This window comes from Aegilops tauschii, chromosome 7 (assembly GCF_002575655.3).
Source record: "Aegilops tauschii subsp. strangulata cultivar AL8/78 chromosome 7, Aet v6.0, whole genome shotgun sequence".
Lineage (NCBI taxonomy): Eukaryota > Viridiplantae > Streptophyta > Magnoliopsida > Poales > Poaceae > Aegilops > Aegilops tauschii.
In genome coordinates, this window is record NC_053041.3 from 426,680,761 (window position 1) to 426,698,032 (window position 17,272).

Genomic DNA, 17,272 nt, shown 5'->3' on the forward strand with positions numbered 1-17,272 from the left:
AACGTGAAGAACGTCGAGCTAATGCACCTGAAGAAAATGCTGAAGAAAATGTTGATCAAATTCCTCGACGACAACCTGCTCATCCTCGCGTTGCAAAAGAAGTGCAAGTTGAAAAGATCATCGATGACATTGAAGCACCAGGTCCTCTCACACGCTCAAAAGCTTCACATTTATCTAACTTTTGTGGGCACTATGCTTTTGTCTCTATCACAGAGCCCACTAAGGTAGATGAAGCATTTCTGGAGCCTGAGTGGATTCAGGCCATGCAAGAAGAATTACATCAATTCGAACTCAACAACGTCTGGGAACTGGTTAAACGTCTAGATCCTCGCAAGCACAATATCATTCGCACAAAGTGGATCTACCGCAACAAGCAAGATGAAAATGGCCTTGTGGTGAGGAATAAGGCACGGCTTGTAGCTCAAGGCTACACACAGGTTGAAGGAATTGATTTCGATGAAACTTTTGCACATGTTGCTAGACTTGAAGCTATTCGCATATTACTTGCTTATGCTAACCATCATGATATCACTTTATATCAAATGGATGTGAAAAGTGCATTCCTTAATGGTAAGCCTGAGGAAGAAGTATATGTTGCTCAACCCCCAGGTTTTGAAGATCCAAAGCATCCTGACAAAGTCTTCTGACTCAATAAGGCCCTCTATGGCCTCAAGCAGGCCCCTCGGGCATGGTATGATACTTTGAAGGAATTCCTCATGAAGAAAGGCTTCAAACCTGGTTCACTCGACCCTACTCTTTTCACTAAATCTTATGATGGTGAATTGTTTGTGTGCCAAATATATGTTGATGATATTATGTTTGGCTGTACTGACCAACGTTATAGTGATGAATTTGCCTATATGATGAGTGAAGAATATCAAATGTCTATGATGGGAGAGTTGAAATTCTTCTTAGGTCTTCAAATTCGTCAACAGCACAATGGCATATTCATATCTCAGGAGAAATACCTCAAAGGATGTACTGAGGAAATTCGGCATGCAAGATTGCAAAGGCGTCAAAATTCCGATGCCCACAAATGGTCATCTGTGCACTGATGAAAATGGTATTGACCTCGATCAAAAGGTATACCGCTCCATGATTGGTTCTTTATTGTATTTATGTGCATCTAGGCCAGATATTATGCTTAGTGTTTGCATGTGTGCCCTATTTCAAGCTACACCGAAGGAATCACACCATAAGGCTGTGAAACATATTCTTCGATATCTAGCTCACACACCAACACTTGGATTATGGTACCCCAAGGGCTCGTCTTTTGATCTCATTGGATATTCTAACTCTGACTATGCTGGTGATCGTGTGGACCGCAAGTCAACATCTGGTGCATGTCATTTCATCGGACGATCTTTGGTCTGTTGGTCCTCGAAGAAACATAACTGCGTATCACTGTCTACTGCTGAAGCTGAGTACATTGCTGCTGGTTCTTGCTGTGCTCAATTGCTGTGGATGAAGCAAACTCTCAAGGACTATGGCGTCAATGTGAAGAATGTGCCTCTCTTCTGTGACAATGAGAGTGCCATCAAGATTGCTCACAACCCAGTTCAGCACTCGAAGACAAAGCACATTCAGATTCGTCATCATTTTCTTCGCGATCATGTGTTGAAGGGCGACATTTCTATTGAGCATGTGAAGACTGAAGAACAGCTAGCCGATATATTCACAAAGCCCTTGGATGAGAAGAGATTTAGCAAGTTGCGGTGTGAGCTAAATATCCTAGAATCTTCGAATGTTCTTTGAAAAGGACACTCATCCTAACACTTATGCAAAATTGATGACTTAGATGTGCAACACATGAAGAAACGTTTTTCTTCAATCAATGAAGAATAACACTCTAAGTGTGAAGAAATTAATGAAGAATTTGATTCTCAGAGCCCTACGACAATTGTACGCGGTGTCTGAAATCATCATTTTATACGGTGGGTCACGCCACCACAAAAGTTGAAAATCTTCAATTTGAGTTTTTCCTCAGTTTTTGAAATTCCTCAGTTGTTCATGTTCTTCAACTTTGCATTGTCTTCATCTTCTCCGTCGTTTTTCTTCATTGGCTATATATATATATATATATATATATATATGAGTTTATGTCCTCTACAGCATTCACTTATGGCTAATTCTTCAAGTTGATTTTTCTACTAAGTGAATGTGATCGGACCCTTCCCCCTCTATGCTATACTCAACCTAATCTATTCACAAATTCTTCATGTGTGTTCTATTTGAAACTCGTTCAAAATCTTCACTGTGTCCTTGTCAGCTGAAGAATTTGCGAACGGAACTTTTAACTTATCTTATCCAAATTTTCGGCTGCCGCTCAAACCGTTCCGCATCCCACGAAATACTTATCTATTCACCCACGATCTAACACGATCTCCACTTCTCAGTACGTGGGTGACACATGTCAAGCGAATGAGAAGGGTCAGGGGCACGTTCGTCCAATTTCTTCGGGCGAACAGTTTTTCACCGTGGCTATAAATACCCCCTCTCCCCTTCCTCACTTCCTTTACTCCGCTCGACCTCTCTCCAGCTCGAGCTTCTCAAACCCTAGCGCCGCCGCTACTTCATCATCGCCGGTGAGGAAGAGCTTCACTGCCTCGACCTCGTCGCCGCCGTACTCGCGCCGGCCGCGGAAATCTTCACTCCACCACCGCCGTAGCTGTCTTCCTCCGCCGAGTTAGGGCGTGGAAGATCTGCACAGACGAACTTCTCATCTCTACCTCACAGTTCGTCGTGTTCTTCGTTCAGGGTAATTAAAAGTTACTTTTACTGCCCTCCTTGATTCAAATGATTTCTACAAAATCTTCAAAGGTGTTTATTCTTCAAATTCTTCACACACTAAACACCTCACATGTCATCTGTTCTTGATTCGTTTCTCTAAGCAATAATTTTTCTTCAAGATTCCTCAATTGTGTGGATCTTCGATCTATACAACTCTGGAACCTAAGACAAAGAACGCTTAGTGAAATTCTTCAAGACTCATCTGGTCAAATTCCTCAAACTTGTTTTTTTTGAAAAATCTTCTGAGAACGCATATGACCTCTTCAACTTCCTCACAACTATACTCTGTTCACAGGTACTCATGTCCGCTGCTGAATCACTAGGTTCTCATCAACTTAACTCATTTGCAGCGTTCCTCGAAGAAAGGTTGCATACTTCTTCAGAGAATTCAATTGTTCAAATTCCTCATCTGAAGAAAATGGCTGATGGAAAGAAGCCACAGAAAGGAGGAAAAAGGCCTGAGATCAACACTGCATTTGAAATCCCTGAGGACATCTATGCTGGGTACTGCACAACCCTTGAGGAAGATAAAAATCAGTGCAAGGTGCGCATTCAGAAGATAGAGAGGAGATGGGCAAGAGAGTGGAGGAAGTACAGATATGTGACTCCCAAGTACATGAAGAAATTCGCACTCAATCCTCCATGCTCAAGACCTTCGTTGGCACCTGGCCAAGAAGCTGATCTCACCAGCCTCAAGCGTGGTGAAGATTATCCTGATGAATGGGCCAAGCGCCAGGCCAAGCTGGCTAAACAAGCTAGAGAAGCAGTGAGGAAATTCAATGAAGACTCTGCTGCTGCTGCTGCTGCCGCTGAGGTCTCTGTCAAGCCGAAGAAATCCATGGCAAAGAAGTCTGCGCGTAAGCCAAGTGCTTCACCGTCAATGTCCTCACGGCCAATTCCTCACGCTGCTCCTGCTCCTCCAAAGTCCTCAGCTGCTCCGACCAAATCCTCAGCACCTGTGCATCTTGCCACGTGCCAAAGGACTACAGGCATCTCTATTGCCTCAGGAGCTTCAGCTAGTTCCTCAGCTACACCAAATTCTTCAACAGAACCCTCTCTGATGAAGACAAAGACCACTGCTGGACGAGGCTCTCGCCCAAGTCCTCACAAGAAGCAGGACGCCTTCCAAGTGCCGTCTGAAGAAGACAAAGCTGATGATGAAGAACTTGCTGAAATCATCAGAGATAGGCAAGTCAGGGCCGCTAGAGCCAAGGGCACAAATGTGCCTCTGCTTTTGGATCCAAAGTTGATCCCCGATTACATTGATCTCTGGCACAAGGACCCAAACACTCCTATGCCTGACTTCAAGCTGACTCCTGGCCAAAGTCATATGCTGACTGCCTTCATCCAAGAAGAGAAATGGAAATTTGAGAAGGCCAGGTAGCTCAAGAAAGCACAGTACAGGAAGGAGAAATTCCTGAAGAACAACGTTTTCTCTATGACAACTGATGAACTTGTGAAGATCCAGTCTGAAATCAAAGTCCTCAGCGATGATTTCAATGCTTACTATGCTGATTGGGAAGGAGCCAATGTCAGGTTTGTTAAACTGACTGAGAAGTTCACCTCCAATGTTGCAGCCCCATTGCAATAAGAAATTCCTCAGGCTGAAGCATCTGCTCAGCCAACTGAAGAACATGCCAGCACCGCTGATGACATTCAGGCTGCTGAAGAAAATGTGAGTTCCAGGGCTGATGACTGCATTCCAGCCGCTGATGAAACTGCCAGGGCATCCACTAGTGGTGCGCCTGAAGAAAATGAAGAGGTCAGGGCAACTGCATCAGTTGTGCCTGAAGAAAATCAACCACAAACCTCTGCTCCTCCTACGCCTACCCCAACTCCAATTCTTCCATCTGCATCAGATGTGAAGAAGACCAAGGCTGCAGAGCGTGCAACAGTGAAGAAAAGGAAAGCATCAGCTCCTTCAGATTCTTCAGCACCGAAGAAGATGAAGAAATTGACAAGCTCATTTGCTAATCCAATTGATGTTGTTCCTATTTCCTCCATGCCATCAAAGGAAATCGTCCCTTTTGATGAAGAATATGTGATCCCTAGCGGATCTGATGAAGAAAATCCTTCTGCTGCTTCGTCAGAGCAGATGGATGAAGAAATTGAAGTGGATAAAATCCCTTCAACCCCCACAGTTTCCTCGCCTATGCCTCAGTTTACTACTGAAGAGGCCGGCGTTGAAGAAATAGAAGATGAAGACGTGGACATTGGATGTACCACACTAGTGATGAATGATGACTTTTGGGAAAGTCAGCACCCCAACTCTCCACTCTTCACACCATTGCAACAAATTCCTCAGTCTCCAGCAACTACAGTTCAAATGGGATCTGATGAAGCTCATGAAGAAATTCCAGCCACTAGTGCTGAAGAAAATGAAAATGAAGAATTGAAGACCCAGGCTGCCACTGAAGAGTAACCAGAAATTTCTCAGCCTGAAGAACCTGCGATTGCGATTCCTGAGGTTGTAATGCAACTGACTGACACTCCTCTACCCAAGCCAAAGGATCCATTCTCAAGGAAGCAAAAATTCAAGGCTAATGATTTCTTCGGCGAGCACGTATTCTTCACTGATTACAACCCCTATGACTCTGCTCGCATTAGGAAGAGGCGTTTCTGGACTGCCAGCCAGGCAAATTTTTATTCCTCAGTGCTGTTCAACAAAGACAAAGTCTTCGATCATGAGCACATTCCTCACGTGATATGGAATCTCTGCCGTGCTTCGTGCCAGTCCTCAGTGTTCTTTACGACGCTGGACTGTTAAATTTCTACACTGATATATGTGATTGGAATGAAGAGCTCATTCTTCAATTTTATGCAACTCTGCACATCACCGGAGACTCTGAAGATGTGAATTCATGGGTGCTGGACTGGATGTCTGAAAATACTCACTACAAGGCACCAGCTACTGAATTGCTTCGTGCTTTGCCTCTCAGTCCTCCCCTTGAAGCTGCTCATTGCGTCCACAGTGAACCTGAGCTTACAAATCACTATATGCAAGTGCTGATGAAGCCATTGAAGCTAGGTCAGGCCCCAAGAACTAAATTCCTTGTGAAGGAATTGTTATATGTGCCTCGGACTGTCTATCGCATTCTGACGAAGACATTGAGTCCTATCAAGGGCCACGACTCGAATGAAGAAGAAGTCGTTGGCATCATGAAGAATCTGCTTTTCAATATCATTCATGGCGTTCCCGTCAACTTCCATGATTTCTTCATGAGGACTCTGGCCAATGTCGCAATGTCACCATTTGAGTTGAAGCCTTATGCTCCGTGGATTATGAGATTCATCAGAACAAGGTCTTCACTCAACTACAAAGCTGATACACTGAACCATTGCAGCTACTTGCCCCCGATTGAAGTCCTCAAACGGACATTTTCCTCAGCTGATGAAAAGGGCAAGGCTACTGTTGTTATTGATGAAGGCATTTGTCCATTGGATGGTCAATTTCGCAAGGCTGCATCCTACTCCACCAATGATGACTCTGCCGCCAACGCAACCAAGCCAAATCCTCAAGGCACAGCTCCCAGGATGATGACTGACCGTGAGCTTCTCCTCAGTCTTCACCAGAAGGTTGATCGCAATCACAAATGGGTCAAGCGTCAGTTTGGTTCAATTCTTCACAACATGACTGCTACCCACAATGCAGTGAAGAAAAACCATTACTACCTTCATGAAACCCTCAACCGCACCTGGGCTGTTCTGTCGCACATTTATAGCGCAGAAGATCTGAAGAAAATGAGTATCAAGGAGGACTTTGACTGGTCTGCACCTCCACCGAAGAAATACAAGAAGGTCAAGGTTCCGTCCTTGGTGGCCAGCTCCTATTCTTCATCGCGTGACACCGACGAGCATGAAGACTTGGACGACACTGCGACAGGCCCTACATCAACAAACGACCCCAACAACGCTGGCGCTCCTTCATCAACTTGATATTCTTCAGGGGCGTTAGTCCTCATTTTCGAACCTTTTGGTCATTCGATGACAAAGGGGGAGAAATTTGAGTTAGTCTTCAAGCGGGTCTATCTATATGGGCGTTTTTTTCTAAGTTACAACTCTCGTTCTTCTGATGACTTTGTTGGATCGAGTTGTAAACTTAAACTCTATGGTGGCCTGATACTTTTGTTGTTTCTTCTGCATGCTTATTCCTCGTTAATGTTATTGCACGCATGCTGAATTACATCAGTCACCATATTTCATCATGCATTTCTAATTCTTCATATATTATGTCAAATGCGTGTATGAATTACAAGATATAGGGGGAGATCTCCATGATTTTACTCTTCAAGTGTGCATTGCTTCAAAAGCAAATTCCTCACTATGCACATCTTCAGGGGGAGTTCTTCTATATCTTGCAACCAAATTCCTCAATATCAGTATTTACACTTCATATGTTTATCCCCGTTGAAAACTTAACCTATATTGTCATCAATCACCAAAAAGGGGGAGATTGTAAGTGCATCTAGTGCCCCTTACTGATTTTGGTGTATTGAACACTTATAGGTTAAGGGACTAATGTGTTTATGAGTGTACACAGGTCTATAAGTCTATGAGGAGTTTGATATTTACAGAGAAAGTCGACCCCTAAAAATGAAGTTCTTCGACTGAAGACTTTGGATTTCTGAAGACTTTCTGAAGACTTTGAAAGTGAAGAGGTGTGACCTTGAAGATTTGGTATTCATTTGAGGAACATGAAGCGTGAAGACTTTTGTGTTCGTAGTTTCATTTTCCCTTTCTTGAGTCATAGGAAACACCGTACTGTTAAAGGGGGTCGAGGAAATACTAAGGAAAAATTTCCATGTGATGCTCAACTCAAAATCCTACACCTACCAATCCCTTCGAGTGAAGCCATTGGAAATCTCAAACAGTTCAGTCATATTCATCGGTGACAGAGACGAAGTTCTTCTGGTCTCTGAGGAATTTGTTCTGACTGAGGAGTTAGGAATTCGCCAGTGCGGATTGCCTACACAGTGAGGAACATGATAGCCCTGAGGAATTTGATACTCAAATTTCCGACCGTTGCTGTGCTATGTGCCAGCTGTCCCAAAATATCTACCCACCTAACGGTCATATCATTGAAGGGCATTTATGTCTTATCATGTCGGGCTGCTCCCTAGGCTATAAATAGCCGCCCCCTACAACCACTAGCTGGTTGGCTGCTCCGAGAGAAACTGACACTTGTCATTTGAGAGCATCCCATCCTCCGAGGACTTTGAGCGAAAATCATCAAGTGAGAAAAACCCAAACCCAAACACCTACAAACCCAAAGTGATTGAGCATCACTGAAGAGATTGATCCTGCGTGGATCCGACGCTTGTTACCTTTGAAGATTGTGCTTCTTCCAGGCGGTTAGGCGTCATGGTCTAGAGCATCCTAGAGGAAATTGTGGATTGCCGAGTGACCGAGTTTGTGAAGGTTCGGATGTCACCTGAAGACTTACCACGAGTGATTGGGCGAGGTCTGTGTGACCTTAGCTCAAGGGGAATATGGTGAGGACTAAGTGTCCTGGACTGCGTGTTCAGGTTTAAATACCTAGCCGCTCCAACAGATGTACAACTGAGACAGCAGTTGGAACTGGTCTACCAAATCATTGTCTTCACCAAGCTTACTGGTTCTATTTCCTCAACTCTTTAATTTCCTCATAACTGTGTTGTGCACTTGTTCATATCTGTGTTTGAAGACTTTGACTGAAGACTTTCTCAATTTCATCAGTTCAATTTCTTCAGTCTGTTTGTCTTCATCCTGTGTTATCATGTGTTTACGCTTTCTGTACTCTGTGCTTGTCTTCATTTCATCATGATGACCATGCTTGTGTTCTGCTATGCATACTTTTGAGTACTTATTCCGCTGCAAGTAGTTCTTCGCTAAGGAATTTCTTCACTGGCAAATTCCTCAGTGAAGAATTCATAAAAATCGCCTATTCACCCCCCTCTAGTCGATATAACGCACTTTCAGAGAGAAACTTGCGTAACTCGGCCACCCCCAATTATCATTTTGGGGGGGGGGGTCTCAGAGCCAGAGCAATGCAGCATAGAGAATTTCACATCTCTAAAATTGATTTTTCAAATGTACATGGTGCCTTAAAATTGGCCAAATCTCATAAGTTGGTCATCTAGTTTGAAGAAAGGAGTGTATGTACCAAACGATCAGTGGAAGAGAGCCATAAATCAAATGTCGTGAACAAAATGAATAATTTTTTTAATTGTATTGACACTTTTTTTTTCTAAAATTCATGAGGCTAAATGCAAAATAGAAAAACATGCACAAATGTGGGATGGGGGAGGGGGGAGGGCATCAGCCATGCCTCAATTGCCTCAGCCACTATGTAAGATGACATACAAGGTTGCATTCTCATAGAGCATCGACACTCGGACCCACTCATATCCCCCTATACGTCCGGGTGTATGGCCCGGTCATGAAAATGTGATCCAATCGGACCCCTCAAACCAACCTTATATGTTCGGGATGTTCGATAACCCCATACACAATCCCGTGGTGGATATGGGGAGGCCCGGATGCATCCGTCACGCCGGACTAACGGACACGCCTACGCAAAAACTCATCAATCCAACGGGACCTCAAAGATCCGCCGCATTCATGTCACTGCTCCAGCGCGTCGCCTGAGGGGCCAAACCTGGCTATTTAAGTCGGAGGGGCGGGCTTCACAGCCCTAGCCGCCTCCATTTCATCCCTCCTCCTCCAGTCCACGCCGCCACTGCACCCCCGACCGCGCCCTATTCCGCTCTGACCTCATCTTCCGCCGGTAGCCATGGTTCGCCGTAGATTACCTACTACAAGATGTTGACCCCACAACGATGGGCGGAGATGGAGGCACGACGCGCCGCTCGCATTGCAGCAGGCTTGCTTCCGGACTCTTCGAAAGAGCAAGAAGGAGAGCAGGATGTGGCGGCGGAGTAGGAGGCGTCGGACATGGAGATGAAGGAGGTGGAGTTGTGGGATGAAGAGGAGAAGCATGGTGTGGTTGATCCGGCACAGGAGCAGGCCAGATTCAACATAGAGGACGTGCTGGCAGAGTTTGAGGTCGCCCAAGCGGAGGAGGTAGTGGAACATCAGGTCATCCTCGAGCTCATCCAACCCAATGCGGAATTTAAGTGTGAGCCGCTCTTCACAAAACAAGGAGAACGTGTCGGAGTTTCGCCCGGTCGCCAACGACCATGAGGCTGGCGGCTTCAACAAAGTCGTCATCGACATATCCAATAACGAGTAAATCGTTTCCTTGTTTTTAGCTATGTTGGTGGATGAATTTCATGTTACATGTAGTAGTATGGGTATAAGGATGAGGAAATGAGAACTATGATTGTTTTTAGCTATGTTCATGGATGAATTTCATGTTACATGTAATAGTATGGGTATAAGGACGAGGAAATGAGAACTATGATTGGACACATGTAATAGTATGGGTATATGAGGAAATGAGAACTATGATTGCAATGTCCGTGAAATGAGGGGCGCCTGATCGGCCCGAATTTGTGAACTCCAGTTATAGATGCTCTTAGGCTCATCTGCACCATCACCGAGGGATGGCGCAAAAGATTGCAGTGGTAAAAAGATTTATTTCTATTGTGTTGATGTTTCCTACCCACAAAAGAAAAATGTTATCTTTTACAGGGAAAGAAAAAAGAAAGCTGTTGGCTCACAAATTCTTTTTCTTTTAACACGGCTCACAAATTCTTTGATTTCAGTGCGTCAGCTTTATTCTATTCGCCTTCTAAACTTCTTATCGCTCCTTCAAATCACCAGGCAAAGACTACATCATATTCTATTTCAAGGCACATACAATTGTACTGTAATGTCGACATCTTTTCCTAATTTAATTTTGATAATTAACATGCTTAGATGCATTAAACAATAGTTGCTAGAAAGCACACTTTGAAATAAATAGAGTACAATCAGAAGGTGCGAATCTGAATAACACATGTCTAGTGTTAATTTTTGAATTTTGTCCAGCATACTAGAGTAAAAGATTTATTCGCAAAAAAAATACTAGAGTAAAAGATTCCGGATAATCTTTGTACTTCAGATATACATATTTCAGCGTGGTGCATAAAAGCAACAAAGAAATATGTAGTTTGCAAGTTCTAGATCCAATTTAGGATCTCATGACATGAGTATGCCATGTAGACCTCGGTTTTGTGAATAAACTAAACTGAACACAAAACACTAAAGAAAATACTCCACACTCCTTCAATTATAAAGATATGATGATGTTGTGGTGTAGTGGTAGTAGTAGTATGCCCTAGGCCTTCTCCATTTTGTTGATTTTGTGGACCCAACTCCTAACGGATCTGATGCAATTTCACTAAGTGATAATCAGATGCAAAAAATTCCCTACAAAAAGATCCAACAATTGGCCAGTTTCTTTCACAGCCGTTGGAAGTCTTATACCAGCCATAGATCAGAGAGGAAGTGAAAAAACTTCACTGCCACCAATATCGGTCACGTATCATACGCTGTTCAGTGGTGAAATCCCACCACAATGCATGTAATGTTGTCTGAGCTGTGCCGAGAGTGGGCCATTTCCGTCAGCTTCACTGCCGCCACCTCAGGCTCGTCCGTTGCTCTCATAAGTGAAATAACATCCTTGTTTGTAAAAAAGACACAAAATATGATTAGCAGTGGACCAAATGAAACGCACAAATAATATGTAAGTCCATGTTCACCATATCGATTGTGCCAACATGCAGCTAGATCTCTAAACCCATATGGGCCGAACATGAGCGTTTGGGTTTATGCACTGGTAAAAAAAACTAAACAAGGCTCTCTAAACCTTTCCAGAGGCAACTCTTAGTACTATCAGCAAACACAAGCCATGCCGCCATATGCTGTGTTACAAACTTAAAATCGGTACCTCATTTTGCACGACATCCCAAAGACCATCTGTAGCGAGAACCAGGTATTCCAAGTCACTGCTGACCTGCGTTTCCTGCATTTTACAGTAGAACAGTACAAAAAATTCAGCAAGTGACACTTAACATACTTTTCAAACAGCAAGACCTTAAGTGAAGTTGCGTTAACAGTAGAATACTAAAAAATCCTGCATTCAAAACCAGAATCTAAATAAACTTCAGAACACACCATTCCACTTTCCAGTGAAGTGGTGTTAACTGCTTGAGGCCCTTCGTCCCGTTTCATAAATTAACCTTCTGAAATGAACTGTATAATATGACTAACATTGTTGTGACTTTACTGTTACCAGATATACACAGAATATTCTGTCAATGTCGGTTATCCTTATTCTCAGGCAATCTGCATATGTACATGCCTCTCCAGAGTCCTGACAAACAACTACAGGAATAGCAAAATCCTGAAGGATTGCCAAGGAACCCCATATGGTACTTACACCCAAAAAAGGATTCTGAACATGCCCTGATATCTAATCACAGAAATATCATCTATTACCATTAGAACAGGGCTCCCCCCCCCCCCCCCCCCCCCCCTCGTTTCCCTGGAAAAAAACACATCCCCTCTCTGTTTCATCTGACACCTCTTTCACCTCCCACTCAAAATACCAGGAAAAGAATCCTCTCTCAGAGACAAATATAATGTAGGTCTTCCCACCTCACAAACTCCTCAAAATGAGGAAATGTGAAACGTTCCACAAAAGATGCCACTCATAAGATAAAACTACAACATCATATCTTGTATCACTGAAATAAGTTATTATGGCAGACAGCAATAGACGCAAGTGACCCCGCAAAAAAAAAGCAATAGACGCAAGTGTCTCTCACTGGGACATGAAAATATTCATTCATAGGAACGTCAGATCAATATGTGCCGGATGATAAAAATGTTAACATGCATGATTTCTTTTAGTTTCGCACAAGTAGCATAGATTATTCTACTTACAGTTGGAAGACCAATATAGAGACCCAAGTTAAAAGTTGTAACTTCAGGATTGGAGTTAAGGTTGCAACAAGAATCTACTACCATCATCCAACAAATCTACAGGACAATTATAAAATTCCCACTGTTTGATTCAGCAAGCAATGATCCAGATCACAGGTGATTAAAGGTGCCAGCATCCCAATATTTTCTCAACTGATCAATCAGTAAATGACATTATTTTATTAGACGGAATGAACTTGCAGTTTCTGAAGGACTGCAGGAAATCCATTTGAATTCAGGTTGATAGTCTGTAAAGTGCATATTTGTCATTTGTACTCAGGTTGATGGTCCGTAAAGTGGGAATTCATTATTCCTCATGTGCATGGCGAATGTATATTTGGGTCTACAAAAACAAAAACAAAAACAAAAACAGCATGAGGAAACCGGTTCCTTCCTCAATAACACTTGAGTACTAAACTAACTGAAGTTTCAGGAACTGGGAATTAACACAGAACTAAACATAAATTAGATACCTGAATGTCAGGCTCTGCTATCACATAATTCTTCAATGAACGGTTGCCAAATGCACGGGACATTGCCAGAATTCCATCAACCCTCCAAGTAAAACCTGCAGAAGAGCTCATATGAAAACAGAAAAAGAAACAAAAATGATACAGTATTTCTGAAGAACCTTCAACTAACAGAAAAATAGGAGAAACATGTGGTGTTAAACATGTACGCAATCAGTTGTGCAATCTCCCCATTTTAAAATTTTTGTATTTGAATAAGGAAAAAGTTCAGGTGGGCTTATAGTTCCCCATTGATGCCTCAAGAATATAAGATGAAGTCAGCTAATAACCTCGATTTTTGCTAGCTTCCACATCCAATTAAGTTGAAGTTAGCTATATCACAAGAGTATTGTAAGGAAAAAGAGGTCTTACCATCATAACTAACACCACCTCCAGCATTCTCAATTCTCGTTCTCTCATCCTTTAAGTTAGGTTTATGGTCATCTGAGAGTGGGATAGCTACAAAACACAGGGACAAACATGTCTTCTTATATTATTCACGGGTAAAAAAGAAACCAGAGAACAATTAGTGTTCACAATTTGTAGAGCAATATAGCGACATAACAAAGTACACATGCATGAATGAATTGAAAAATATGAGGTGAACAGTTAATAACTGAATTTAGTATTTAGTAGGCCAGAGTAATCATTCCTTAACACAATAAAATAAATACATGAAAAGCACTCATTTCATAATTGGGACTCAGAAGACAGATGTCAAATCCCTAGCAAATACTCCCTCCGTCTCAAAATAAGTGTTGCTGATTTAGTTCAAAGTTGTACTAACTTTGTACTAAAACAGCGACACTTATTTTGGGACAGAGGGAGTATCATTTAAGCAAGTTTAAGTGTACTATTAACTACACCACAAGGATATGGTAGCCACTGGATGGCAGAGTGTTTCAGTGTAGAGTAAGCTTGGCAGCTGTTGTATTGGATATTGGTAAAAACATCTTCACTAACAAAAAATATGAGAAGAAGAATATTACCTTTGCCACCTTTTAAAGCGATAGCACGTGAATCACCAACATTTGCTACATAAATTTGGTCACCAACCAGAACAGCAGCCAAAGCAGTCGAACCATCCTCCCTATAAGGAGTGGTTACCGACTCTAAGAAATCAGCATCAGTTTTCAGGAAGGTCGTCTCTGTTTTTCAAAAGTAATCAACAGTGATAAGATAAGTATGATACGGCACTGGGAAGGGCCTTACTACGCAAGAAGGCATAGTAAACAGAAGAAAAAACACATTACTCAGAGCAAGCTTTGGGTTTCTCAGGAACTGAGGATGCTTGATAAGGTTGTCAAGCAGATGTTCCTTTAGATATTCAGCGGCAAGTGCTCCTGCATGACCTAGTGTACCAAATATTTAAAAGCATAAACATGGTATCCAATGAACCACAGACTAATGAAGGCATGTTTTAAGATAATACCATCAAATACACCAAACAAGCTAACTGACTGTCCCTTCATTTTAGCGAACTTTACATCGTAGCGATCCTCCATAGTAGGTCTCCTCCCTTTAAAACTTGAATATCCGCAGCTCAGCTTACCATCCTCACTGGCAACAAATTGTTTACATTACATCAATCCAAATAGTATGTCAATCTCTAACACCACAAAGAATCATGAGCACGTGAAGTGAAAGGAATAGGTCAATGGCTAGAAGATAAATTTAATCATAGTGTAATTATTATTTTAGAAGTATTCACAATGAAATACAGTAGCCAGGTAGCCAACATTACTAGGATTGTACAAAAGTAACTATCTGAGATGTTTCAGAAGCTAATGAAGCACAGCTGAATCGTGTCTTATTTTCGATCATGCTTCAGAGTAGATGGCATTGCCACATTCCCTAGCATTTTATCCAACTGGTATCTCTCAATGGAGCTCTTGGCGCGGCGGTAGCATAAATCCAGATTGAATGCCCGCCGGTGAGCATCTCGATATGGTCACCATCCATGGATTTCCTCGAACACGCCAATGGCGGAGACTGGCATTAAGCCCATCACTAGGTGAGATGGTCATTGGACCTTGAAATTACCTCTCTAAGCCGCCGCTAATCAAGTTACGCAGCACCGCTCGTCTCGTCGCCAAGCCGCGCCGCGGCTGCAGCTGTGGTAGGGCCGGCGAGGACGAAGAGGAGGATTCAGGAGTCGTCCTGCCCCCGGAGCCTGAGGCCACGGCCCGGAATGCGCGCCCGCCGGGCGACGCGCGGGGTGGCGCGACGGAGGCGGTCACCCGCCTCCGGCCCGCCGCTGCAATGCCGACCAGGCCACGCAGGTTGGCGGCAGCGGCGCGTGCCATCCCTAGCAGGTCCGAGGGGGCGAGTGAGCCCGGTCTTGGGGGTTCTAGATGAGAGAAAAAGGGAAAAGCGGGTGGTGCTGGACTTGGGCGCTTCGCCTTTTGTGAGAAGACTCTCCACGTATGGAAATGTGCAGGGCACACGTGGCAGCGTGAAACCATATGGAGAAAAATTGCCTCACCTTTTTGTTTAGTCCAGGAGAAAAAATGCCAAAACACTACATATGGGGCGTGGGGTATCTGCTCCGGAGCTCAAATACTCTCTGATGGAGAGTAAAATCAAAACAAATGATAAAAAAAATCAAAAAATCAAAATTTTGTTTGGTAAACTTTGACAAAAATTTTGTGTATTTGCAAAAACTTATCATGAAAGGAAATTCATGGAAGTCGTGGAGAAAATGGATGCTTCAAAAATGCTATATGTGAAAGCATTTTGGAGTGCTGGTTTTTTTTTCATGAATTCTACGAATATCATTTCGTGATAAAATTTGTTAAGTCTACAAAATATTTGTCAAAAATTGACATGAAAATTTTCAAAATTTTTCAAAAAAAAAAATTACAGTTCATCGTGAGCTCATTTGAGTTTGGAGGCAGAAGAGGACTTTCATACTATATCTTCTTCTATCTAGAGAAGGACTAACATTTATATGCGCAAGAATTATGATGAAGGATGATTGAGCTTCTTTGTCATCTATAAATACACCATCCCTTTCGTCCAGACGCGCATTACCCTATCATCCTTTCTCTCTCTCCCTCTGCTTCTGCCCACCAGCGAAAACTTCATCATGGCTCTGAAGAGGAAAACGCTGAAATCCTTGAAGTTGAGTTCGCGATCGCGAGGCGGGGCCTCATCGCGACTAGTCATGCCCAGTCCCGCTTTAAGGAGGCGGAGCTAGATCGAATCAAGCTGTGGCTGGTGTCGGCGGTCCGGGAGGATGCGCGTGTGATTCTCCTTCCTACTTACGCGCTCGTCCCGGATGTGGATAAAACGGTGGTCTTTTCACGCCACATCCTTGCAGGACTTCTGTTGTCGTTCTCCGTCTTCTTACTCGCCATCTTGAGCGATTTCGGTATTCATCCTATTCACCTTCCTCCCGGCTTCGTCCTTCTGCTTGCCACCTTTGGTCATCTCTGCGAGATGTTCGCGGGGGTGGCGCCTTTGGCACTCTTTTGCCACTACTTTGTTCTCCGCCCATCCGACGACGGGTGGTGGCTGGCGGTTATACTTCTTCCTCTGCGAAGACCTCACCGATACGTCTCCGATGTATCTATAATTTTTTTATTATTTCATGCTATTGTATTATCAATCTTGGATACTTTATATGATATTTTATATCATTTTTGGGGACTAACCTATTAACTCAGTGCCTGGTGTTAGTTGCCGTTTTATACTCTTTTTCGTTTTACAGAAAATCTATACCAAACAGAGTCCAAACACGACAAAACTTTTTGACGATTTTTTTGGACATAAGAGACCCTAGAAGCTTCGGGGAAGGACCAGAAGACCTACAAGGAGACGGCAAGGCAACAGGGCGCGCATGGGGGTAGGCGCGCCCTGATGCCTTGTGGGCCCCTCGTGGCTCCGTTTGACCTAATTCCAACACTATAAATTCACAAATATTGGAAAAACCCCAGAGAAGCCAATGATACAATTTTTCCCCGCCGCAAGCTTCTGTACTCTCGCGGTCCCATGTGGAGGCCTTTTCCGGTACTCTACCGGAGGGCGCAGGGCTTCTACATCAACCATGTTGCACCTCCGAT

At 43.3% G+C, this 17,272-nt stretch overlaps 1 protein-coding gene across 2 annotated transcripts; it reads right to left on the reverse strand.

Annotated features, from left to right (window-relative positions):
* Positions 1-10,778: 10,778 nt before the first annotated feature.
* On the reverse strand, positions 10,779-15,594 carry LOC109762243 (probable protein phosphatase 2C 56). 2 transcript variants are annotated; one of them, XR_005764666.3, is made up of 9 exons: positions 15,252-15,594; positions 14,641-14,768; positions 14,462-14,560; positions 14,198-14,356; positions 13,581-13,667; positions 13,173-13,267; positions 12,661-13,042; positions 11,663-11,737; positions 10,779-11,394 (listed from the first exon to the last, which is right to left on the reverse strand). XR_005764666.3 is itself a non-coding variant. In XM_020321063.4 (8 exons), exons 1-8 carry the CDS (start codon positions 15,512-15,514, stop codon positions 11,269-11,271), a joined length of 1,032 nt encoding a protein of 343 aa, XP_020176652.1. In that variant the 5' UTR covers positions 15,515-15,591; the 3' UTR covers positions 10,779-11,268. The 2 variants fall into 2 exon arrangements, 1 of the variants encoding a protein (XP_020176652.1); XM_020321063.4 differs by lacking the exon at positions 12,661-13,042 and having other exon boundaries at positions 15,252-15,591.
* Positions 15,595-17,272: the final 1,678 nt, after the last annotated feature.

Coding starts and splice junctions, on each gene's coding strand:
- LOC109762243 (XM_020321063.4), bottom strand. CDS start 15,514: ATGGCACGCGCCGCTGCCGCCAACCTGCGTGGCCTGGTCGGCATTGCA. Junction 14,357..14,461: donor AAACCCAAAGCTTGCTCTGA/GTAATGTGTTTT, acceptor TTTGAAAAACAG/AGACGACCTTCCTGAAAACT. Junction 11,395..11,662: donor GGGATGTCGTGCAAAATGAG/GTACCGATTTTA, acceptor TTTACAAACAAG/GATGTTATTTCACTTATGAG.